Source organism: Chlamydotis macqueenii, chromosome Z, assembly GCF_036417535.1.
Source record: "Chlamydotis macqueenii isolate bChlMac1 chromosome Z, bChlMac1.mat, whole genome shotgun sequence".
Taxonomy (NCBI): domain Eukaryota; kingdom Metazoa; phylum Chordata; class Aves; order Otidiformes; family Otididae; genus Chlamydotis; species Chlamydotis macqueenii.
The window spans coordinates 38,179,673-38,204,912 of record NC_141593.1 but is presented as its reverse complement, the minus strand read 5'-3'; the positions used below and the strand labels follow the sequence as shown (position 1 = coordinate 38,204,912).

Genomic DNA, 25,240 nt, shown 5'->3' with positions numbered 1-25,240 from the left:
TCACATCACAGTTACGATCACTGTTGTGGTCTTGCACGTCTTCAGGCAGATTTTTAATTCATTTTTTGGGGATTACATACCGTCATTCAGTTTTTAGAGAGATTCTCTCTCCTTTTCCCCAAAAGAGCAGGAGGAGATGCCACCACAGGTGAAACAGTACCTCTACGACAGTCATGTATGGAAAAGGACAACTAAAGAAGCAGGCAGCAGCACACTCCAGCACTGAAAACATGCAAGTAGACATCTGACAGTCTGGAATTACCTGTTTACTGTCACCTGTATTTGCTCACTGATTTTTGTAGAAAAGTCAGTCAACAGCTATTCCTTATAAATATTTTTTTTTTTTCTGGGTAGACCTACAGCCAAAACTACATAAAGACAGACTTCATTTCATGCTATCACAATCCTTTAGTAACAGCTCCACACCAGTCGTTGAATACAAACACTTTCCCCTGACAGAGCCTGAAATCTATGGCCTGAACCTTTGATTATGACAATATTTTTCTTTGAATTCTGGGAGCGTGCTTTTCTTTCTCAAGATACCAGCCTGACACAAATCACTACTTAATATCACAACTTCTTCTTCAGAGCCAACAATATACATATTCACAGTACTGCTGCCTCCGTGAAAACGACACTCCTGCTTGTCTCAGGCAGGACAGCGGGAAAGGGCAGGCAGCAGAAACAGCAGGTTGAGTCCTACCGGAATTCAGGTGCCGCACAAAGGTCACGTTTCAGTCTTACTTCACCGTATCTTTACATTTGATACTTTACTGGAAACCGAATTAGACTATGATAAATACAATATCATCTCAAAGAAAGGAACCAGAACAAGAGACAATAGATTCAGAGGTGAAACACGAACGAGCAGGCAGTTAAAGCTAAGGTCTTATTTACACCTACAAGCTCAGAGAAGTCCAGTTATCCCCTCTGGTTTGTCAACCTGTCTCTGGGACCCCAAGGAGGACGTAGCGCCCAGAGGAGGCCTTAGGAGTGCTGAGCAGAGGGGATCACCCTTGTGCCTTCCGGCTGGGGGAGAAAGATGGAGGACCTGCCAGGGCGTGCCAAGTGCTGCCTTTGACACCCCGTGGGAGAAAGCAGGGGAGCCCAGAGGGCTGGCCAGCAGCGCTGGGCTGTGGGCAGGGCCTGTGGGACTTGGTCCTGCAGCCTCTGAGGAAGGCACGAGGTGTTAGCCAGTGAGCCCTCTTGCCGTATGTGCCTGGAGACATCTGCCACAGCCAGAGTGACATGACGGGGCCCCAAGAAGACAGGGCCGAGGCCTCGGTGACTGGCGTGAAACACCGATGCCGAGAACAAGACAAGAGATGGAGGGGATGGAGTGGGCAGTGGCATTCTGCTAAGCCCAGACGTGTGTGCCGGGGCAGCAGTGCTGCCAGGGCAAGCGCTGTGGATGAGGACAGCCTGTCGTGATGTCCCTGACCAGTGGACAGCGACTTCACCAAGTGATGAGTTCCGATGCCATCGAGCCCCCGGTTTTGGCGACAGGTTTTGTTGTCACCAAGGGATGGACGGAGACGTGTCCAGGTGACGGACTCTGATGTCACCTAGCAACAGCTTGGAACGTCCCTGAGCAATGGATTGTGACCAGGCGACCCTCAGTGCCTACGAGCGGGTGCTGAGTCTCACCCGGTGGGCTCGTGCCCAGACTCCAGCTGAGCAGTTGGCGAGGCTGGAGTGCTGAGTGAGGCCTTCGGTGCTGGTGTCGTGCTCGGGGAGTTGTTCGTTGCAGCTCTCCGTGTGCGACCCCAGAGCCAGTGCAGGATTGCAGGATTTTCCCCGGCCCTGCCAGGTTCAGGCAGCCGGGACACCCAGGAGGTGCGCTCGCAGCAGCAGAGGTGAGCTGGCCGGGGAGGTGGGAGGGTTTCCTTCTTGAGGGACCTGGGCATTTCTTCCACCTCTACCCGGGCCAACCAGTGACGGTGGCCTCTCTTCCTTTTCTAGCGTGACACCTGCTGCTGCGGCACCAGGGAGCGGATCAACATCCCCAGCTCCCCCCAGCCCACTGCAGCCAGTGGAGAGCATGGCCACAGAGCTGAAGGACCGCTGTTCAATATGCCTGGACAGCTGGGAGGAGGCCAGCTATGTGATGCCATGCCTCCACCAGTTCTGCTATCTGTGCATCTTGCAGTGGGCTGAAACCAAACCCGAGTGCCCCCTCTGCAAGAGGAGGATCCTCTCCATCTTGCACTCGGTGCGGGCGGACAATGACTACATGGAGCATGTCATTACACCACCTGGGACATCATCAGTCATTGTCCGCCAGGCGGCAGGAGCTCCCAGACCCCAGGGCGCCCACCACCTCCATCGCCGTGGGGCAGCGCAAGGACGGGCGGCAGAAGGGGTGCCCAGGCATCCTGCGGGCGGCCTCCAGCCCCCAAACTGGTTGAGCCATTTTGAGAACCATCCAACGCTCTTCCAGACCCTGCAGTCCTGGGTCCATCAGGAGCTGGAGGAGCTCTTTGGCAACAGGGTGCTGGAGGCAGCCACGGCAGAGAACACCAACACGGGCATCCCGACCAACAGCAGGACGGACGCAGAGCTGCCGGTCCAGATGCTGGGAGGCTCCGTCCAAAACCGCACAGTGACACGTGCACAACAGCGTGCACATGTCACTGTGCAAGGGCCCAGCAGAGAGGCCCGTCGTCCCCTGGGCCAGCAGGATGCCCAGGCTGCCGGGGGGCTGGAGGGCAGCCCCGCGGGTGCTCCCAGCCCTGCTGCCTCCCCAAGAGGGTGTCTCGCCCCCAGTGCAGCCCTGTCTGGCAGCCCTGTGAGATCCAGTGGGGAGGAGCTCCCCGGCGCCTCACCCACTGCCACTGGCAGGAGTCCTGGCAGGTACCCCTCTGCTCCCACTGCCACCTCTGCGGAGCAAGAAGAGGCCCACGTGCAGCCACGGGAGGCTGTGCCTGGGCCCTCCACTTCCAGCTGGGGCAGTAAACGCTTCCCCGGGGGGCCACGGCGACCCCCAAAGAGGAAGACTGGCAGCTCTGAGGCCTCTCCACAAAACAAGAAATCAGCACCACGCCGGTGACCGTGGAGGGTGCCTCAGGGCATGACCAAAACAGGACCGCGCCATCGTCTGGGACATCTGCCAGCCCTCAAGGGCTCCCAGCCCCCTAAACCCAATTATCCAAGTAAAATAAATGCATTGAAACTACAGAAAAAGTGTCAGTGTCACTAACATTGCAGGTGGCCTTGCTATCCTCACCCTTTTTTAGGTTTTTTTTTTTGGCTGAGGCAGCTGGGATGTAATGCTGAGGGGTCCTTCTCTGTGTGCCCCGTACTATTTCCTTGTTCCCCACAAAGGCAGGTGCTGCCCAGATCCAGGCCTGCACCTCTGCAGCTGGTTCCAGGGCAGAAGTTTCCAGCTGGGGGCTCTCCAGGGCCAGCGCGTGCCCCACCACGCATCACCCCAGGCCTGGCCTCCTCAGTGCACCCTCTGCTGCTGTGTCCCAGAGCTCTGCTCTCCTACCAGCCTGCACTGCCCAGCGCAGCCTCGCCACGGCAGCACACAAATCCTTCATCTTGCATGGAGTCACGACTTGGTGCTGCTCGCTGCATCGAGGAGAGGAAGAGGAGAGGGAGGTGCTGAGCTCTCCCCCCTGCGATCCAGCGATGGGCTGCATGGCAGTGGTTCAAAGCTGCATCAGAGGAGGTTCACACTTGATATTAGGAAACCTTTCTTTACCAAGAGGGTGGGCAGACACTGGAACAGGCTCCCTAGAGCCTGCAGGTCGATGCCCCGTGCCTGTCAGTGCCTTGAAAGGAGGTACTTGGACAACGCCCTTCACAGCAGGCTTTACCTTCTGGTCAGGCCTGGAGTGCTTCTTGCCATTGAATCCCTGAGTCATAGGTTCTGTTGTTACTGAGGGATGGACTTCACACTACATCACTTTACAATCACATCACAGTTACGATCACTGTTGTGGTCTTGCACGTCTTCAGGCAGATTTTTAATTCATTTTTTGGGGATTACATACCGTCATTCAGTTTTTAGAGAGATTCTCTCTCCTTTTCCCCAAAAGAGCAGGAGGAGATGCCACCACAGGTGAAACAGTACCTCTACGACAGTCATGTATGGAAAAGGACAACTAAAGAAGCAGGCAGCAGCACACTCCAGCACTGAAAACATGCAAGCAGACATCTGACAGTCTGGAATTACCTGTTTACTGTCACCTGTATTTGCTCACTGATTTTTGTAGAAAAGTCAGTCAACAGCTATTCCTTATAAATATTTTTTTTTTTCTGGGTAGACCTACAGCCAAAACTACATAAGGACAGACTTCATTTCATGCTATCACAATCCTTTAGTAACAGCTCCACACCAGTCGTTGAATACAAACACTTTTCCCTGACAGAGCCTGAAATCTATGGCCTGAACCTTTGATTATGACAATATTTTTCTTTGAATTCTGGGAGCGTGCTTTTCTTTCTCAAGATACCAGCCTGACACAAATCACTACTTAATATCACAACTTCTTCTTCAGAGCCAACAATATACATATTCACAGTACTGCTGCCTCCGTGAAAACGACACTCCTGCTTGTCTCAGGCAGGACAGCGGGAAAGGGCAGGCAGCAGAAACAGCAGGTTGAGTCCTACCGGAATTCAGGTGCCGCACAAAGGTCACGTTTCAGTCTTACTTCACCGTATCTTTACATTTGATACTTTACTGGAAACCGAATTAGACTATGATAAATACAATATCATCTCAAAGAAAGGAACCAGAACAAGAGACAATAGATTCAGAGGTGAAACACGAACGAGCAGGCAGTTAAAGCTAAGGTCTTATTTACACCTACAAGCTCAGAGAAGTCCAGTTATCCCCTCTGGTTTGTCAACCTGTCTCTGGGACCCCAAGGAGGACGTAGCGCCCAGAGGAGGCCTTAGGAGTGCTGAGCAGAGGGGATCACCCTTGTGCCTTCCGGCTGGGGGAGAAAGATGGAGGACCTGCCAGGGCGTGCCAAGTGCTGCCTTTGACACCCCGTGGGAGAAAGCAGGGGAGCCCAGAGGGCTGGCCAGCAGCGCTGGGCTGTGGGCAGGGCCTGTGGGACTTGGTCCTGCAGCCTCTGAGGAAGGCACGAGGTGTTAGCCAGTGAGCCCTCTTGCCATATGTGCCTGGAGACATCTGCCACAGCCAGAGTGACATGACGGGGCCCCAAGAAGACAGGGCCGAGGCCTCGGTGACTGGCGTGAAACACCGATGCCGAGAACAAGACAAGAGATGGAGGGGATGGAGTGGGCAGTGGCATTCTGCTAAGCCCAGACGTGTGTGCCGGGGCAGCAGTGCTGCCAGGGCAAGCGCTGTGGATGAGGACAGCCTGTCGTGATGTCCCTGACCAGTGGACAGCGACTTCACCAAGTGATGGGTTCCGATGCCATCGAGCCCCCGGTTTTGGCGACAGGTTTTGTTGTCACCAAGGGATGGACGGAGACGTGTCCAGGTGACGGACTCTGATGTCACCTAGCAACAGCTTGGAACGTCCCTGAGCAATGGATTGTGACCAGGCGACCCTCAGTGCCTACGAGCGGGTGCTGAGTCTCACCCGGTGGGCTCGTGCCCAGACTCCAGCTGAGCAGTTGGCGAGGCTGGAGTGCTGAGTGAGGCCTTCGGTGCTGGTGTCGTGCTCGGGGAGTTGTTCGTTGCAGCTCTCCGTGTGCGACCCCAGAGCCAGTGCAGGATTGCAGGATTTTGCCCGGCCCTGCCAGGTTCAGGCAGCCGGGACACCCAGGAGGTGCGCTCGCAGCAGCAGAGGTGAGCTGGCCGGGGAGGTGGGAGGGTTTCCTTCTTGAGGGACCTGGGCATTTCTTCCACCTCTCCCCGGGCCAACCAATGACGGTGGCCTCTCTTCCTTTTCTAGCGTGACACCCGCTGCTGCGGCACCAGGGAGAGGGAGCGGCTCAACATCCCCAGCTCCCCCCAGCCCCGACCCCACAGCCGGTGCAGGATTTTCCCCGGCCCTGCCAGGTTCAGGCAGCCGGGACACCCAGGAGGTGTGCTCGCAGCAGCAGAGGTGAGCTGGCCGGGGAGGTGGGAGGGTTTCCTTCTTGAGGGACCTGGGCATTTCTTCCACCTCTCCCCGGGCCAACCAGTGACGGTGGCCTCTCTTCCTTTTCTAGCGTGACACCCGCTGCTGCGGCACCAGGGAGCGGCTCAACATCCCCAGCTCCCCCCAGCCCACTGCAGCCAGTGGAGAGCATGGCCACAGAGCTGAAGGACCGCTGTCCAATATGCCTGGACAGCTGGGAGGAGGCCAGCTATGTGATGCCATGCCTCCACCAGTTCTGCTATCTGTGCATCTTGCAGTGGGCTGAAACCAAACCCGAGTGCCCCCTCTGCAAGAGGAGGATCCTCTCCATCTTGCACTCGGTGCGGGCGGACAATGACTACATGGAGCATGTCATTACACCACCTGGGACATCATCAGTCATTGTCCGCCAGGCGGCAGGAGCTCCCAGACCCCAGGGCGCCCACCACCTCCATCGCCGTGGGGCAGCGCAAGGACGGGCGGCAGAAGGGGTGCCCAGGCATCCTGCGGGCGGCCTCCAGCCCCCAAACTGGTTGAGCCATTTTGAGAACCATCCAACGCTCTTCCAGACCCTGCAGTCCTGGGTCCATCAGGAGCTGGAGGAGCTCTTTGGCAACAGGGTGCTGGAGGCAGCCACGGCAGAGAACACCAACACGGGCATCCCGACCAACAGCAGGACGGACGCAGAGCTGCCGGTCCAGATGCTGGGAGGCTCCGTCCAAAACCGCACAGTGACACGTGCACAACAGCGTGCACATGTCACTGTGCAAGGGCCCAGCAGAGAGGCCCGTCGTCCCCTGGGCCAGCAGGATGCCCAGGCTGCCGGGGGGCTGGAGGGCAGCCCCGCGGGTGCTCCCAGCCCTGCTGCCTCCCCAAGAGGGTGTCTCGCCCCCAGTGCAGCCCTGTCTGGCAGCCCTGTGAGATCCAGCGGGGAGGAGCTCCCCGGCGCCTCACCCACTGCCACTGGCGGGAGTCCTGGCAGCTACCCCTCTGCTCCCACTGCCACCTCTGCGGAGCAAGAAGAGGCCCACGTGCAGCCACGGGAGGCTGTGCCTGGGCCCTCCACTTCCAGCTGGGGCAGTAAACACTTCCCCGGGGGGCCACGGCGACCCCCAAAGAGGAAGACTGGCAGCTCTGAGGCCTCTCCACAAAACAAGAAATCAGCACCACGCCGGTGACCGTGGAGGGTGCCTCAGGGCATGACCAAAACAGGACCGCGCCATCGTCTGGGACATCTGCCAGCCCTCAAGGGCTCCCAGCCCCCTAAACCCAATTATCCAAGTAAAATAAATGCATTGAAACTACAGAAAAAGTGTCAGTGTCACTAACAGTGCAGGTGGCCTTGCTATCCTCACCCTTTTTTAGGTTTTTTTTTTGGCTGAGGCAGCTGGGATGTAACGCTGAGGGGTCCTTCTCTGTGTGCCCCGTACTATTTCCTTGTTCCCCACAAAGGCAGGTGCTGCCCAGATCCAGGCCTGCACCTCTGCAGCTGGTTCCAGGGCAGAAGTTTCCAGCTGGGGGCTCTCCAGGGCCAGCGCGTGCCCCACCACTCATCACCCCAGGCCTGGCCTCCTCAGTGCACCCTCTGCTCCTGTGTCCCAGAGCTCTGCTCTCCTACCAGCCTGCACTGCCCAGCGCAGCCTCGCCACGGCAGCACACAAATCCTTCATCTTGCATGGAGTCACGACTTGGTGCTGCTCGCTGCATCGAGGAGAGGAAGAGGAGAGGGAGGTGCTGAGCTCTCCCCCCTGCGATCCAGCGATGGGCTGCATGGCAGTGGTTCAACGCTGCATCAGAGGAGGTTCACACTTGATATTAGGAAACCTTTCTTTACCAAGAGGGCGGGCAGACACTGGAACAGGCTCCCTAGAGCCAGCAGGTCGATGCCCCGTGCCTGTCAGTGCCTTGAAAGGAGGTACTTGGACAACGCCCTTCACAGCAGGCTTTACCTTCTGGTCAGGCCTGGAGTGCTTCTTGCCATTGAATCCCTGAGTCATAGGTTCTGTTGTTACTGAGGGATGGACTTCACACTACATCACTTTACAATTACATCACAGTTACGATCACTGCTGTGGTCTTGCATGTCTTCAGGCAGATTTTGTAATCAATTTTTTGAGATTATATACCGTCATTCAATTTTCAGGTACAGTGTTAGTAACGTTTGTCATTTATTTCACTATGAGCTCCAGAGAACATTCCACTATATTTTTTTTTATCTGTGACCTTTTAATTCCTTCAAAATCAAGAATAAAAATTTGTTGCAATAAGCTTTTGTTTTGTGTATGTGTGTCAATTCAGAAACATTCAATATTCAGAAAATGGGCTTTGCATAAAGAAAAATGTAGATCTGTTTTATTTGTATGACAATGAATTAGTTACAATTGAGAGTATTTTTAAGTCATAATTTTGTTTTTTATCCTAACTCAACATCTGAAACAACTTCTGTTTAAAGAGAAGTGAATCTGCAAACAATATGTTAGGGACTTAAACCACATGATCTGACTTAAATAGCTTTTTGAGACTTACACGTTATCTAGCTATTATTTCTGAATTGCTTTTATTGTATGGACTACGATAAAGAAGTCCAATAGGAGGATTTATGCATAAAAATCTCAACACATCTTCCTTTGCAACAACAACCAAAGTTGTGATAAAGATGAGGAAACAGGATAAAGATAAAGATGAGGTACAGGACTGTTTAGACTGCCTTCACCAGCTGAAATATGGTGTCTTTAGTCTGACCTAAATCACATGAAAAAGAAAGGTGGAGACCATTTCAGACTGTTCAGACACATTAATTTATACCAATACTTTTATAATTTTGCCACATCATAGTTTTGGCTTAAATGGTTCCACTTTGTATACAAGCTAAACAAAAGAGTATTGTTTCTAGGTTAGTACCTAGTGGTGTACCTCAGGATCATTACTGGGTCAAGTCTTGCTGAACATCACTGTCTGGATGATGGGTCTTAGTGTACCCTCAGCAAGTTTGATGATGGTACAAAACTGAGAGGAGTGGTTAATACACCAGAGGGTCATGCTGCCATCCAGATGGACTTTGACAGGCTAGAGAAGTACGCTGACAGGAGACTCATGAAGTTCAGCAAAGAGAAGTACCAAGTCCTGCACACTACACCATGCACCAGTATATGCTGGGAAGGAGCTTTATCGAAAAGGCCCTGAGGGAAAATACTTTTCAGAGGGCATCACTATCCCTTTACAAAGTGTGTTATACACATATACAAAGTTTCTAGGGGTTTGTATTATCTCAAATAGGTATTATTATGGATTTATGTTTCAAATTTGGATAGCCAAGGGCTTAAGATACCAGTGGTTCCCACATTTTGCAGTTGTCTGACAGGCAGATTACTATGGTTAGGAAAAGCAACGACCTTTTATGTATTCAGTCTGTGTCAGTAATTACAGAAATTCACTGTCCCTTACTTACAAAGAGACATTTAATATATTTGTCAAACTCATCAAAGTTAAAAAAAAATACATTTTTACAGCTTCATAGAGTTAAAAAACAACCACTGTTTTGGCTTGCACTGCAGTGTTTATGAAACAAAAGTATTGAATTCAACATTTTTCTGTTTCCTTTTTATGTGTGCATGTAATATAACTCTGGGAAGTTTTGGCTCTGCAATCTAATCCAGTAGATAAACCTCTTCTAACAGAATTGAATTCAAATCTCAAACAGAAAGCAAGGAAAGTTAGTATTCAGAATGAATATTAAACTTCTGATATCCTTTCAGTTCATCAGTTAAAGAAAACATTAGAGATTGCTTCCATCTATGCTGGATTTCTATTTTTTTGAAAATATACATCCTGAAGAGTATTATAAAGATGTAAGCACGTAAAGAGGTCTCGCTCTCATTCCTACCACAGCATACTTAAATGCTTTAACATCTTATTATGCTGACAAGGCAGGACAGTTGCAGGAGTCCTTTGGGGAATGGAGGAAAATGTTGCACGGAAGCGCAACACAGCACATCATCCTGTGCTCCCTTCTCTCTACGAAACTGCAGATTTTCTCAGTAGTTTGCAAAAAATATGCTGATAGTAATACAGCCGCTTCCCACACATGAAGAGGAACACAGGACTTTTCTTCCAGTGTTAAGACACAAATGTCATAATGTTCCTGCCACCTGTCAAACTTGGAAGAATCATCTTGCTAATGAATCCCACCAGTGAAGACACTTTGAGCTTTCTCTTCCCTCTAGCCCACTGCAAAAAAAAAACTTAATCAAAAGAAAACAAATGCTCTAGAGATGAGAAAGGTTAATTACTTTTTTCAAGATTCTGCATTTAAGTAGCACATGTTGGACATGACTTCAGGGAAGGGTCCTCATCCAAAACATAAAACAACTCCCTCTTCTCCTGCCCCTCTTGCCCTGCCAGACCAGCATTATATGCTTTCAAAAACAAAGAGGGAATTAATCAGTAGTGTAACATTTCATGTAGCTCTTTTTACCAGTGGAAAGCCAGTAGAGCATGCTGGTGATCTGATTTTATAATTTTTTTATTTCCAGTTTTGTACTCAAAGGAAGAGACATAGGCACAAGACAACAGCAAATAAAACTCCACAAGTATTGTCTCACAAAAAACCCAGAAAAGTCAGGGATAATGTAAAAAACTTGTATTTCTCTTTCTTGATACTTTCCTACACACAGTCTTAATCATAACGCTTCCCTCCTATCTCATTGAAGTTTTACCTATTTAGCTAAATAGTATGCAGCTATTTTACATTTGTAGTTAAATAATATTTGTGAAGGTTCACAATTTTAACCTCAGGACACTTAAAACATCAGGTGCAATCCTTCCTTATGGTTTTAAAATACATATTTCTTCCCATTTCCCTGTCCTCTCAAAATACTTTAAACACATCCTTCCAATCTCAAAATAAACATTCAGACCAAGGTTATATGACGGTTAATTCTTGTAAATCTATTCAAATACTTCTCCTGACATGTAAATCCACAATGCAATCTGGGAACAATTTTGGTATATGTTAGGTAAATCAAAATGTTTATGTGCAATAATGCCACTAATGCTTTTCTTAGAGGCTACATGTATACTGCAAATAAGCTACTTCCATTCAAGTCTAAATTTTTAATATGTGCACTGGTATATACATTTTACAAAGAGTATGTAAACAATAATATCTGTATACACTTGTGTCTTATAAACTCACAAGTGGATACCTTGAGAAACTACCTGGTAAGGAAGAACAGAAAGATGGGCCAGCACAAGTGAAACCGAAACAGTTCATCCATTGTGACTAGTAGCCCTTACTGGAATTAAATACAAGCACCAACAGCCTTTCACTGAAAACAGAGAGAACCCAACAGTACCAGTAAGGGAAATTTCTTTCTCAGACTTCAGAAGAAAGAAAATAATTCTTCTGAACTCTGATTCTCTCTTTTGCTACCCCTTACTCCTCCTTCCTTCAATGAGAAAATAGGGAAGGAAAAAAAAACAGTAAGGCTATTTAATGTCTTATTTTAGAATTTAAAATCCAGTAATTATTTGAAAAAATGGCCTTTTATGACTTCCACTTTTAATCAGCTTTAATAGTGCACATATTAAACTTATTTATTATGAATAATAATTATTCAGTCACATTCTTCTTTTATTTGTGTCTGTGAAACTCAGTGGATTTCAATTAAGTCATTCTTCATTTACACTGTTGCCAGGGAAAGGAAACTGAGACTCACGACCACATCTAAAGGTATGTATTAAATATAACATTTGCTTAAAACCCCTTCTTTTGTTGAAATGCTTTTGTCTGGAGCTAAATGAATTAGTTTATTGCAGTGACACTGTTCTTTCTATTTTAGTGCTTTGCTATTGTTCATTTTCTAGAACTAAAATAGAAGCATAGAAGACCAACCTTCTAAAGTATGACTGTGGAAAAGTGCTTCTCTTCAGATGTTCCTTCAACCAAGTAGCAGGCATCTGTGAAACTACTGGTATGGGATTTAAGGGTTTTGTATGGTGAAGTGAAGATTTGTTGCCATTTCACTGAACTGGAATATTGATCCTTTATTTAAGGCACATAATGAATTATCTTAGTCAGCTTCATAAAGAATGTCTCCAGTAGTAGAACTAGTCTGGGCCATCTTCAACCCCAAGCATATATTTATAAAAAGAACTATAAGCCCCTTAAACATAAAATTAATCGGGCCACAGGCAAGTCTCTACAACAATATACTACATACATTAAAAGAGGGGGGAAAAAAAATTGGCTTCTGCTATTTCTTTATGCATCCACCTACAGTTAGAGTTTTTCTAGAAAGTAAATTTAAATGGGTTCATAAAAGCTGATTTGAAAAAAAAAAAAAAGAGATTTTCTGATGGCAGAATTATCCGTGGTGTAGGAAATGCTGTAATTAAAAGCTACACTAGAGGCAGAATAGACTCAGTTTCAATTTAACCAACACTGGTTTATACCCCAAATTTTACCAGAAGCATTACTTCAGGATATTAACACCAAATATTACAGAAGTTTCCAGGAAATTATAATCATTTAATAGTACAACCTGCAAACCAAATATAATGTAGCCCTTCACAAGGTTTTGTTCCTTGAAAATAATTCACCAGATCATGTACACCAAATGAATAGTAAAAGACTACAAAGGGAGTAGGGGAAAGTAAATGTCAGGCAGGTATTAAGCCATTCCATGAGAGAGTAAGTGAGAATTTTCCTTTTAGAATACAGATAACCTGAAATTCTGTGCGTGTAAGTACCATAAGTAAAATGGTAATCTAATCAAGCAACAATTAAAGCCTCTTTTTGTAAGTATGTAAGCAGAACTGACAGATTCAATTCCATTCCTTCTGCAAGAGATTACTGGGCTGAGAATGTCTCAAGGGTGTTATCAGAGCAATTGCTAGAGCACTACATACAGTTTCTATTCTCATTATACTTGATTCAGCACAATGAACATCCAGCTGATGCTCTGAGGGCAATGACTCTTGGCAGCATCCATGGAGTTAGCAAGGAAAATGGTAAATTTTGTTCCCTTGCTCTGTTTTATCTAAGTCTACATTGAGTCTTTCATTCCAATTGTAGAGGAGGAGATGACAGATGTAAAAGTAAGCAGTTGATTCAGCTGGTGATGACGAATCCTGGGAAGGGATGAAAATTTTTAAGGTATCTTCTAAGTAGAAAAAAATTATCTGGAACCATGTTATCTTAACAATTAGAAATAAACAAATCAACAAGACACCTGAAAACAATTTATATAATTTATTTTCCCTCTTGTCTTTTTCTCTTGTCCATTCATGAGCATTTGTACATGACTCTACACAATCCTTTTGTTTGAGCCATACCAACTTGATTAACCTACTTAAGAAAATTAGGGAATGGGAGAGAGATAGTGAATTATGATTGTCATTCGTTTGCCACTTGATTGATTCTCTTTTCACTTGTACGTTGACAAAAGTTTTCAATTAAAAAAAAAACAGTTGGGAAATCTTCCTTTCTGCAGCTTTTCTTGCTTATGTCACTTTTTAATATCTCTCCATAGAATTCCCCTTCATCATATAGTTTCTATCATCTAGCCTTTTATTTTACTACTTCCTTTTCTCAGTTGTCTCATTTATTTCCTGTTCCAACCTCTTCCTTTCCATTTACCTTTCTGGACTTAGGATATTTGCAGATGGAAATACGAAGTAACTAGATTCTACAGGTCTTTGATTAGAGGCGCATCTACAGAAATGTTCAGCACTTTTCAGGAAGCAGCTCAACCCTCGAGTGAAAAACATCCTCATTAAGACATGTTTATTTCCAAATCAAAACTACATATCTGCTTTCAAGAAGGATAGTCCATTAAACTAGGTAATAGGAGGACTGAAATGTATCAATCATTAACATCCAGCCTTACAATATGGTAAACAGTTTAGCCATTAAAACAAAAAAAACCCACAACCAAACAACAAAAAAATCCCTAGCTATTAAAAAACTGTTAATGAATTTGGCCAGATTTTGTCAAATGCAGTCAGACAGAAAAAATATCCACAAAAAAATACCCCAAGTGGTAAACCACTTCACCTCTGTAAATGAACAACCCAACTTCAATTCCCTTCTCAGCCTAAGGAGATCTGAATCTAAATTTGTTATTTATTAGTCCTAGGATACTATGGGATCAGGTACTCTGGACTCTTGTCAACCTTATATCCTCAGACACAAAGGCGTTCACTATAGTCAGACACTCATCTCCTAAATGGATGCACTGTAACCACTGAATTTGGTCTGTCTTGCTCACTCTTCGGTCAAATGCATACAAGAATATTTGCAAACAGGATAACTGCTGGCAGAGATACTGAAGGAAGCAAAGACCACCCCGAATGCCTTACGGCCACCCGAGGAAGACATTTAGACCCAAAGTGGTAGGAAAACTTAATTCACATCCATTACCAAAGAACAATCATGATTCAGAGTCTTACATCCTTCCGTCCTGCAAACTCTAATGTCTCTTTTTCAAGAGGCTGACAGATACCGTGCTTGAGTATTTGAAGTTATTTTAAGGGAGTTTGCAGTTGCTAGGGTGTTGCCTGGAGCTGAACCATTCACCCGAAACACCAGCATTACCGATTCTTCCTTCCCAATGGCTTAGAAACTGTGTCTTAACTTTAAGTTTTATTTTTCTAGGTCCTCAAAGCATATATTTAGCTATATACTTATTTGTTTAAGGCAACAGTTTCATTTGACTGTGTGGCTACCCTTTCAATCTAAGTCTATCTCACAAGACCTCTCAATCCCAGAAACTGTCAATGTGGTGACTTTCCCGTCTCTTTATCTATTTCTTGCCAAATCCTCGGATCCTGTTGACTCTGAAATTGGTTTCCAAGCTCAGCATAAGCTATAGGGTTCAATCTCATATCATTGGTAAAATTCAGGTACAGAATACCTGAAGTCAATATGAAGTCAATAACGATTAATTGTACAATGTTCTCCAGTATGGATATGGAGCCAGAATAAATTTTGCCTAAACCTAGTAACTGTCTCAGATGTAAGATGTTGTGCATTCCTGTGGGAAATTCAGTATTTCTCAGCATCTTTCTTGTCTCCAGGGCCACAAATGCAAAAATATGATGAAGTTCCTGGTGGAAATGTGTCAGAAAGCATCTCAATAGACCTCGAACTGATATGTGACTTATTACTGAGTGGGTTTTGTTAAAAACTCCTCAGTTGTCCCATTATAATATTTCATTTGTTTCAGACCCTAGCCTGCCAGAGACGGGAAAGTAAAGCAAGTCAGGCAAGTGTTCTTCCTATTTTTAGTCTGGCTTCTCAGACACATGTAGTCATGTTTTCCATTCCCTACATCCAAGACTTTTGACTCAAAGTGACTGAGTTTATCCAAACTGGTCAGGATAAAAGGGGTCACTGAAAAGCTAGGTCCTAAAATAGCCTGTAGAGAAGAAGGAAGTGACCCCATAGGTGTTAGCAACAGTAGGAAAAATGCAGAAGCAGCACATGCCTTACTTGGCACAGTGGGTAAATGTGGAAGAAGGAAAAAAGACAGACAGAGGTGGAAGAAGGAGAAAAGACAGAGAGAGAAATGTCCTCAAAATAGGAAAAGGCTGGATTAAATTTTGCCTCGTTTTAAACACCAGTCAGTCACCAAAGAAAGGCAAATCTGGGAAACTTGTTTAATGTTTGCAGAAACACTTGTGTAAACGATGCTATTCCAATAATGGAACAAATATCTACAGGGAGAGAAAAATGAAAGAAAAAAAAAAAAAGAGGTTACCCCAAAATGCAGATATCCCTATCTCAAAACAATCCAAAGTTATCTAACAGCAACAAAGCATTTAAAAGCACTCCTTAGAGGCTTACAGTTGCACAAAACGTAGAATATTCTGAAAGTGCTACAATTTTATGCCAAAATAGTTTGCACCTTCATTATGTACACAATGCCTGTTTCCCCTCAAACTGACAGCTCTTTTAACAAAAGTACTGCATTCTCCTCCCTCAAGAAATGCACTGTGGTGGGAAGTGTTCCAGAGGGGACCCCAAAAGGCTTCCAAGTATTACAGATTTGAAAATCAGTTGATGGAGTGGCAAAATGATCCGTTTGCTTTTCATCATCAGTAGCTATTTTCACATTGTCATTCTCTTTTCAATCAGATGTCTCGAGAGCTAGAGTTAAGTGGATAATGCTAAAAATAGACCGGCACCAACTACTACAACGAAGAGTGGAAAAAGGGAGACAGAGCTTGAGTAAGTTTCTTTTTCATGGGAAAAAAAGAGCATGACAACTTCCAAGAGTGATCTCTAACCTTAGCTGTCAGAAGTGTAATACAGACAATGCAAGCATAAGCATCTATACTGCCCTGCTGGGGACTGGAGGGTGATTTATCAAACTTCTTGTCAGTCAGGTCTTGGCTTCTGCCAGAGCAGATGCAATATAAGACGATAGGGAAGGATTCCTGTCATCAGATGTACACTTAATACCTGATTTTCTGATGTGGCATGGACCCATACTTTCCATGGAAGGTGTCCCAGTGTACTGGGTTTTATCTTAAAAAAAAAAAAAGGGAGGAAAATAAATTCTGTAATAATTAGAATCTTGCAGAGTTACTAGTTCTCCGCTTGTTGGGTCAAGACCTTCAGACCTTAATGACTTTCAATTACAGTTATCTGGGCCGCACGTGCTGTTGTGGCAGAGCTGAAAATGTCCCATTCTTCCTGCCAATCTCAATGTATCCAAAAGTCCACATTGCTTTCATTCAAGGACCAAAAGTAAAAAAAAATCTGCATCTTGACAGAATTTACAGAGACCTCTGAATGAGTAAAATCAGAGGGAAGAAGAGAGTAGATTCAATATTTCTTTAAAAAGCATTTGTGAAGAATGTTACTGTTTTAGTATAAGTTTTATGATTCCTAGTGGTATTATGTGTGCTTAAGAAACAATACGAATGATATTATTTCTTTATATTAAGATAATATCCTAGTTTCTAAGTAACTTGCTTTAATAGGAGTCTTGAAGTTTGTGCAGCTAATAAATTTAGGCAATGTCTACAGTAGCAAGTGTTAGCCCACAGAAGAAGATCAGCAGAGAGAAACAGTTGGTGCTGAGGCTCCACAATACATGCTTTTAGGAAGGTTTAACTTTTGACTTGTCCTAGCCTGCTCCCAGGGAGTGAATGCCCAGTAGAAGCTGAAGCACAACATGCATGCTACTGTCATACACTTTCCTGTTTAGTTTCATCCAAAATAGTTACGAAGTTCTCTGAGATCTTTCCAGGATGAGGCCAACTATGGTAAATCATGGTCTGCTACTGGAGAGGCATCATTAGGGGTCACAGAGAAAATTCAGAACATTTTTACTTCCGTTCTGTTTTTCCTGAGAAATAGGCAAAAAAAGGATGTAACTATAAAAGGATGTCAGGAACGCTTCCAAGATGTTACCCCCAGCTTTCAGCAGGAAGAAGCAACCACAAAAATACAGAAAAGAACATTTTCCTTAAATCTTGGAATCACTAGCCAGCAAGTCACCTTCATCTTTGTTTCCCTCCTTTTGGAAAAAGCCTCTTTACTTGGTTAATAACATCCACCTCATTTCCCAGAATAAGTCCTGGAGTACCATAGTAACCATCTCCAAACTTTCCCACAGTCAGAGCAGAAGAAAATAAGCACTGAAAGTTATCTGAACAACTCCAAAAGGTTGACCTGGTTACCTCCAAATAACTTCTCTGTTTCAGAAAGGTATTTATTATTATGAGACTGGACATATCCAACCCACAATGACTTTCTGTGAGCTTGAATGTTCAGTTAAACATTGCATGTATCTTCCATATTGAAAGCTTCAAAGCATTTTTGGCACAGACATAGATCTAAGAACAGCATTAGAAGAATTACTTAACTGTTTTGATTACTTTAGTGAATGACATTACTTCTTTTCATGTGAAGATAGGGCTGGTAGGTTACATTCCCTTGCTCTTCTCACATTCCTCTATTGCTTACAGAGTATTTTTGTACATGCAGCTCGAAAAACCTGATGCTATCTATTTTCTGATGCTATGTAATACAAAAATATTACATTTCTTTCTCTGTGTGCCCAACATGGCAGCCATTTTGTTCCTAGACTTCTTTCCAGTCTTTCCAAGTAAAATATACTCAATCTCAAATAGCAAACATGAAAAGTGAAGTGTAATCTAAAATAGTTCATAATTATTGAAGTACATATCTTTGTTTTATCATGAAAGTAAAACAGTTCAGATTTTCATCATGAAAAAGTATATTGACATGACTGGTACCTGAAAAGCTAAAGCAAAGGATAATCTGTCGGCGTCTCAGTTTGGAGTGAGTCAGAGCACACACAGATATGTCAACATACTGAAGCAAGCTCAAAGTACAAGGCTATTTTTCAGACTATTCATAATATGATTAAACTTAGCAACAAAAAGGAAGATATTCAGAGAACATCCTAAAAGCTGCACAGGGAAACAGATGCAACAGTAGTCACTGAACACACTAGCTATACCCTTGAACAAACACTGGCCTGGGTAGGATCCTGTATGAAGGGATGCTTCACAGCACAGTGTCTGGAAAAGATTTCTGTGGATCCACGTTCTCTAGGTATCACAGAATTTGCATGGATTTTAATTGTATTTATAATCATTAATATTTTGTAAGTCAATCTCTCTTTATCACAGTCTTATAGTTATCATTTTTTATTTGGAATAACTAGAGCTTACAGAACATTAGCTTTACCATGGGCAGATTGTCGTGGTTTTGTTTAGTGAGGGGGGGCCTAAGGTGGTAGCTTCTGTAGGAAACTGCTAGAAGTCGCTCCCCTTTGTTCAGTGGACTTGGCCAGGCCTAGGGCGGACCCGCTGCTGGCCAAGGCTGAGCCGATTGGTAGCAGAATGTCTCGTGATAACGCCTCTGCGATAACGTATTTAAGAAGGGGAAAACAGAAAAAAAAAGAGAAAGAAGAGAAGATGTGAAGAAGCTGAGCGGGGGCAGAGGTGCAGAGGGGGAGGCGCAGGCCTCATGGGCCTTGCAGGCCTCACCCTCTGGCCTCTCGCCACGCAGCCGACTGGGCCCGGCTGCAAGAAGTGGAAAGGAGATGAGAAGTGAATAAGATGATGTAAAAAAAAGATCCTGAGAGACGTCTACCAGCCTGTTGTGAGGAACGGCTGCAGATGCCAAGGTCAGTTCAGAAGGAGGGGGAGGAGTAACGCGGCTCCTGGCCAAGATTCCCCTGCAGCCTGTGGTGACGACCATGGTGGAGCAGGTTGTCCCCCTGCAGCCCATGGAGGTCCACGGAGGAGCAGAGATCCACTTGGAGCCCGTGAAGGACCCCGTACCGGGGCAGGTGGATGCCTGAAGGCAGCTGTGGCCCGTGGAGGGCCCGCTGGGGCAGCTGTTCTAGAGGGACTGCACCCGTGGAAGAGATGACCCACGCCGGAGCAGTTCCACGAAGGACTGTGGCCCGTGGGAGGGACCCCACGATGGAGCAGGGGAGGAATGTGAGGAGTTCTTCCCCCAACCATGAAGCAGCGGCGTGAAACAACATGTGATGAACTGACCACAACCCCCATTCCCTCTTCCCCCCTGTGCCGCTCGGGGGGGGAAAGGTAGTAGAGATAATGTTAAGCCCAGGAAGAGGGAGGGGTGGAGGGAGGTTATCTTGTTCTCTGTCTCATTATCCTGCTATTTGTAGTAATAAATGAATAGTTTTCCTCAAGTCGAGTCTGTTTTGCCCGTGACGGTAACTTTTAAGGATTTCTCCCTGTCCTTATCTCAAACCTCGAGCCGTTTTTCTTATATTTTCTCTCCCTGTTCTCTCGGAAGGTGGGGGGAGTGAGAGAGAGACTGCGTAGTCTGGTCCTGATCGGGGCTGAACTACGACACAGATAAAAAAGAATTATTCTTCATATCTTTCACCTGATCTAGTGAAAGATGTCCCTGTCCATAGGAAGGAGGTTGGACTAGGTGATCTTTGAAGGTCTTTTCCAACCCAAACCATTCTATGCCTCTATGGACTCTACCCAAGTAACACACAGCCTCCTTGCAACTCCTGTTAGTTCAATATTAACATCTTGCAGGCAGTCTTACTGGAAAAAAAAAAGAGTAAGTTCTAGAAGACAACACTTCAGTTTGTTAGATAACCAATCTACCTAAAAATCTGATCTGCACAGGACCTTTACTCATCACTGCTGCTAGGCAGAGAAATTACAAATATTGAAACAAACCTGACTTTTCAATTTCTCAGTCTTACTCTGTGCAGACAGAGCACCACCAAAATCCATCTCCTAAAGTAGAGGTCATGGAAGGCTAGCAAGCTCTACCTACAATGTGTGAAATTTGTCTGGAGGTGTCACTTCAGCTGTCAGACATGTTTTACAGTGGAAGTAAGTGATACTGATTCCAGAGTTTACTCCAAGTGGGCAAAAAATGAACCTTGCAAGAAAAGAGAATGGACAAACCTCAACCTGCAAAGACATCTAAAAGTGTAGGAGTACACTCAGAGCAGGACTAAAGAGCTCCTGTGCTCTTTCAAGAGAACTCTCAGTTAAAACAGGAAGAGCAGTTAGCCAGAATTTCTGGAAATTTTAAATACTCACAATAGCTACTTACTCCCTAAGGCTGCCTGTATATGGCATATAAAATAACATGGATCTCATCAGCTCAGTAGCTGCCTCTACAAGACAGAACCATTTATTTTTTGATTGAAACTTGACATTTATCATACTGTTTGGACAGATCCTGGTGACAATTTGGAAAGATATTTGCTAGGCTTTCTGTCAGTATTTCATGGTAGCACAGCAGACTCCATTAACGCAGAACCAGAAAAAACATCCACTGAATGTGAAAGAGAGACAAAATAAGTTCTTTTTAATTAACTCTGTCAATTTTTAAAACTGTTTCCAAGTCAATCCATGGGACATGAAAATCCAAAGTAATGGTTTTCATGTTGTTTACCAATGTTGACTTCAGGAGAAACTTGAACAAGCCAGCTCATTTTATGCAACAGCAGTTAAGAGCCATTGCATACACTTCAGCAAAAATATATTTCCAAAAACTTTGTTCCACTACTGGTTTCTTTCATTTTCAACTTCAACAAAAGGGAAAAACCATAAATGAATCACAGTTGGCACAGGGCAATGATTGTGTCAATGGTCTTCACACAAGCAGAAAGTCTACTGTAAGAAAATTCAGCAAAAGTAACGAGACTGGAAGAAATACTGAACAAGATACGTCTAAAAAGGATGTTTGGGATTTTCTTCCACAGTCAAAGTATTTGGATGAAAAATATTATATTCACATGACTTTATATACTCTGAGCACGGCTCGTATCATCATTGAAATTTCAGTGTACCTTATAACAGAACTCAGTGTCTTAAATAATTAGTTGTAAAGGTAAAGCCTGACTTCATGTCACTGCTATTTCAGTTCTAGCTAGCAAGAAGGTAACAATATTCAGAGAAGCCTCAGTATATTTAGCAAGTTGAAACAGGTATGCTGAGAAAGGAAGAAATATCTCATGTTTTATGAAATTTTAGAGCATAACTATTTTAACAAGTTATTTTTTGGGAGTCAGTAATTTTCATTACTGATGGAAAGATTTACTGTGATAAAGTATGGAAGTCTTCCAGGTGACTGAAGGAGAAAAGACCTTTCTTCTTAGAACCTGGTCAGAAGTGTTACATTACATCTTTCAGCATCACAATACTTGTGGTTTCCTGTTTAGAAATGTGTGTACATGAGTAATGTTATTTATGCCAAGAAATCTCCTGTAGTTCAATGAATATGCATTCACATGAACGATGATACATTTAGTTGTCATATTTTTGTAGAATGTAGAACTGGTACAATCAAGACATATACATTTACTGATATTTTTTGCCTAATTTATCAGAAGACTTACCGTATGATTTACCTTTTAAAAAAAGATTTAGCATTTTTAATGGATAGATATCACAATACTTGTTCACATCATTATATTTTAACGCAACTCCTGGTACAGGTGAAGGCTACGGCCCTAAATTCTGATGGTAAAGATCTATAAAGCTTTAAGCCCTTAGAAAATGTAAGGAAATGAAGTTATTTGGTTTATCCAGGCAGTATATTACCCATGCTGCATACTCTACCTTTTTGTACTTTAAAAAAATGTACTTCGATGAGATACTTAAGTTACACAAACCTTAAGGTCATTGTTATCAAATCTTTGGCTATTTTTGCTCTCTGTCAATTCCCAGAGAACTACTGTAGCACTGTCTCTCACTTTACACAGGCCTTTATATCTGGCTCTCCACTCTTCCCCACTAAGGAAGTAATTTAAAAAGTGCTTTCAAAGTATCCAAGAACAAATAAAACAAAACCGCACTTGCTGGTTTACAGGTCTAAAAAGAACTAATCAGGGTTTGGCTGTAATTCTTCATTTTCTTTAAATGCTCCATGGCTTTTAAATTTACTGTCTTATTTCCTGACATCTTCTGATCTCACCTATACACAGCACATGGACTTTACGAACAGAAATTTTAGTGTATTCTCTTCCAACATGTTCATGGCAAAGAGTAAAATAAAGAGAAGTCAGACGAGATTTTCTGAAGCTGATATCGATATGGTTTGTAAAGTTTTAAGTATTGTAAACTAGAGCAGTGAGTCCATAAACTATATCAGAGTTCAAGATACAATTAACCTCTTTACAGTTCAAAACATGATATTCTTCAGCAGCACAGTGATGGGAACAGCCAGGCTCTACACCACAGCAGGGACTTCTGCAAATCCCTTCCTATTTTCCTTGTTTTCAACACATTTCAATTAATTTGTTGATAACAGATTCACTGTCTCTGACACTAAAATGTATGTGTTCTGTTCATTTATCATCAGACTGTTCATCAGCAAGGTCAGTTTATTACCAGCATTTTCTTAGACAAATGAGTTCAAAATAAAAGAGAAGTATTAATGATAGACAAATATTCAGCAGTAGTATTGCAGCTGCACAGAAACTTTGGATTAGAATCTGAATTATATTTGAACAGTTAGTAACTGTAACTGTCTGTCACAGCTGCAGATCAAAAAATAAAAACTCATACACTTTTATGATAAATATGATGGTTAAGTAAAATCATCCTCTATCAACAGAAATATAAATTAACTCCTATACATATAAGCTGTGTTCCATGCCAGACACTAAATACAGAGGGAATTAAAGAAATATGGTGATAACCAATTCTGTATGAAACCTGAATTTCAAAACTTTCATCCTAGCTCTGGAGAAAATTTAAACAAAATAGTAATTGCAAAAATAATTTAGACAAGGCCAAGTATAAATATACGCAGATCAACAGCTTCCAATAAAATTTAATGTCACCTGTAAAACTGTTTTTAAACAGCTCTTCATTTCCATATGCTTTTTTAAAAACAGAGGTATATGAGTTGTGCCATTATGGATGTCTTTTTGTGTGTGTGTTTAACGACACTGATTATGGCTCTGATTATTTAAATCCTTATTCACATAAATATATTAAAGGGTGCATAAAACCATTAGAATACCATCTCTACATGCATAATATTAGGCAAGACATGAGCCTTTACATGATCCTCTGAAAATAATGTTGGAATGATTTGATTTTACCTCTAAAGCCTCTGTCTCTAAATAAATGGAGCTACTGGTTTCTTATTTTGCTAAATTTGTCATAAATCTTCTAGTACATATTATGCAAATGTATTTGGGCAGAAATCTGAAATTCACTTGTGTTCCACAAGAGAATTTGTTGTTTATGTAAGTGAGGGAAAAGCCAATGATTTCTGACACCAAAAGCAGTACAGGTGGGTGCTATGTAAGTTTATACAGGAAGGTTGCTAGGTCACATGAATTGCAATTTCTGGTACTAATTTAAGGTTTTCCTTTGGCAAACATTGCTAGAACTTCAGATTTATTTACTGCTCTCTTCAGTTCTGTGACAAATGGGTGTTGAAAGGGTATAGTCTTCCACCATTGCATCCTCAATCCTCATAAGAGGGAAACTAATTATTTAAATAACTAAAGCTGCACTGAGCGCCTGCCTTGAATCACCTCTTGAAACACCCTTGAAACACTATAAAACTCTAAAACCTTGCAGCTGACTGAAGATAATGGAAACACTTCCTAAACTCATTTTGTTCAATGGTCTGAACTAGAAAGTCTAATCTTCTCAGATGAAATGTGGATGCACTAACACATTGTGTCACTGTATGCTGTGCTACTATTAAAAATTTATTTGCTAAAAGGTAAGGGGTTGTTATTACTTCCACCTAGAAAAATATCTTCAGCCTAGTTTAAATATATCTCACTGGGAAAGACTGTATGAAGTATAGGATTGAAAGCATGAATTTTGCAATCTGGATGTTAATAAATCATTGTGAAATGCCTAACTGGATTTCCTGTATAAAACTAGTCATCTACGTACTTCAAGGGAAAGTCTGGCATCTCAAAAGGCTAGAAGATCTGAGGACTCTTCTGCTGAGCTGCAAGTGTACAGGTCAATCAGAAGAGAAAGATCTAACAGGAGCTACTCCACTGCTGGAAAGAGTTGCCACATATACATCAAAGGGAAGACTCAAATGAGTGAGCTATATATGTATGTGGGGTTGAGGTTAAGAAGACAGACAGATTACTTTGCTTACAAAGGAAAGAGAGAGAAAAGGAAATTAATACATGCAGTGAATAGAGATAGAGCAGTGAGAGAAATGTATCAGGATGAAGATTCTGCAATGGTTCTGGAAGTGTGGGTAGGGAAGGAAAAAAAATAAAAGGGAAATAGGATACAAGATTCAAGAAACTGCATCTATTACTAGTTTTGTATTTTGCAATTCTGGGAGGGGTAAAATGGTTATGTTCATGTATTAATACTGTATAAGCACATAAGAGTCTCTGAAGTTAAAGAAAGACCAAACTTTAAAAATTGAAAACCCAAAGTTAGTTTTTAAAAAAACCTTACATTTCAAAGAGTCAATCAGTAGGCGTTTGTGTTAGTTTCATTTAGTGAGGCGGGGCTATGGCAGCAGCTTCTGTAAGAAGCTGCTAGAAGTTGTTTCCCCTTTGTCCAGTGGACTTGTCCGGGTCTAGGGTGGACCTGCCAATTGGTAGCAGAATGTTCCTGATAACACCTCTGCAATAACGTATTTAAGAAGGGGGAAAACAGAAAAAACAAACAAACAACAACAAAAAAAAAAGATGATGTGA

General features: G+C 43.7%; 3 protein-coding genes across 4 annotated transcripts in view; 2 read left to right on the top strand and 1 right to left on the bottom strand.

The window, feature by feature from the left end:
* TRPM3 (transient receptor potential cation channel subfamily M member 3) overlaps positions 1–25,240 on the bottom strand; it is a 437,387-nt gene that overhangs the window by 219,408 nt on the left and 192,739 nt on the right. The window lies entirely within an intron of this gene.
* Positions 1,431–3,049, top strand: LOC147596309 (uncharacterized). Its single transcript, XM_086770479.1, has 3 exons — positions 1,431–1,545; positions 1,751–1,856; positions 1,963–3,049. The coding sequence occupies exons 1-3, from the start codon at positions 1,431–1,433 to the stop codon at positions 3,047–3,049; spliced, it is 1,308 nt and encodes a 435-aa protein (XP_086626605.1).
* On the top strand, positions 5,889–7,225 carry LOC147596308 (uncharacterized). The gene is made up of 2 exons (XM_086771539.1): positions 5,889–5,955; positions 6,210–7,225. Coding segments are annotated over exons 1-2 (1,017 nt in total). The 5' UTR covers positions 5,889–5,954.

Bases quoted from the DNA above. Each gene is read 5' to 3' on its own strand.
- LOC147596309 (XM_086770479.1), top strand. From the start codon at position 1,431: ATGTCCCTGACCAGTGGACAGCGACTTCACCAAGTGATGAGTTCCGAT. The intron at 1,546-1,750 runs GTGACGGACTCT...TGTTCGTTGCAG, and splicing joins ATGGACGGAGACGTGTCCAG to CTCTCCGTGTGCGACCCCAG. The intron at 1,857-1,962 runs GTGAGCTGGCCG...TTCCTTTTCTAG, and splicing joins GTGCGCTCGCAGCAGCAGAG to CGTGACACCTGCTGCTGCGG.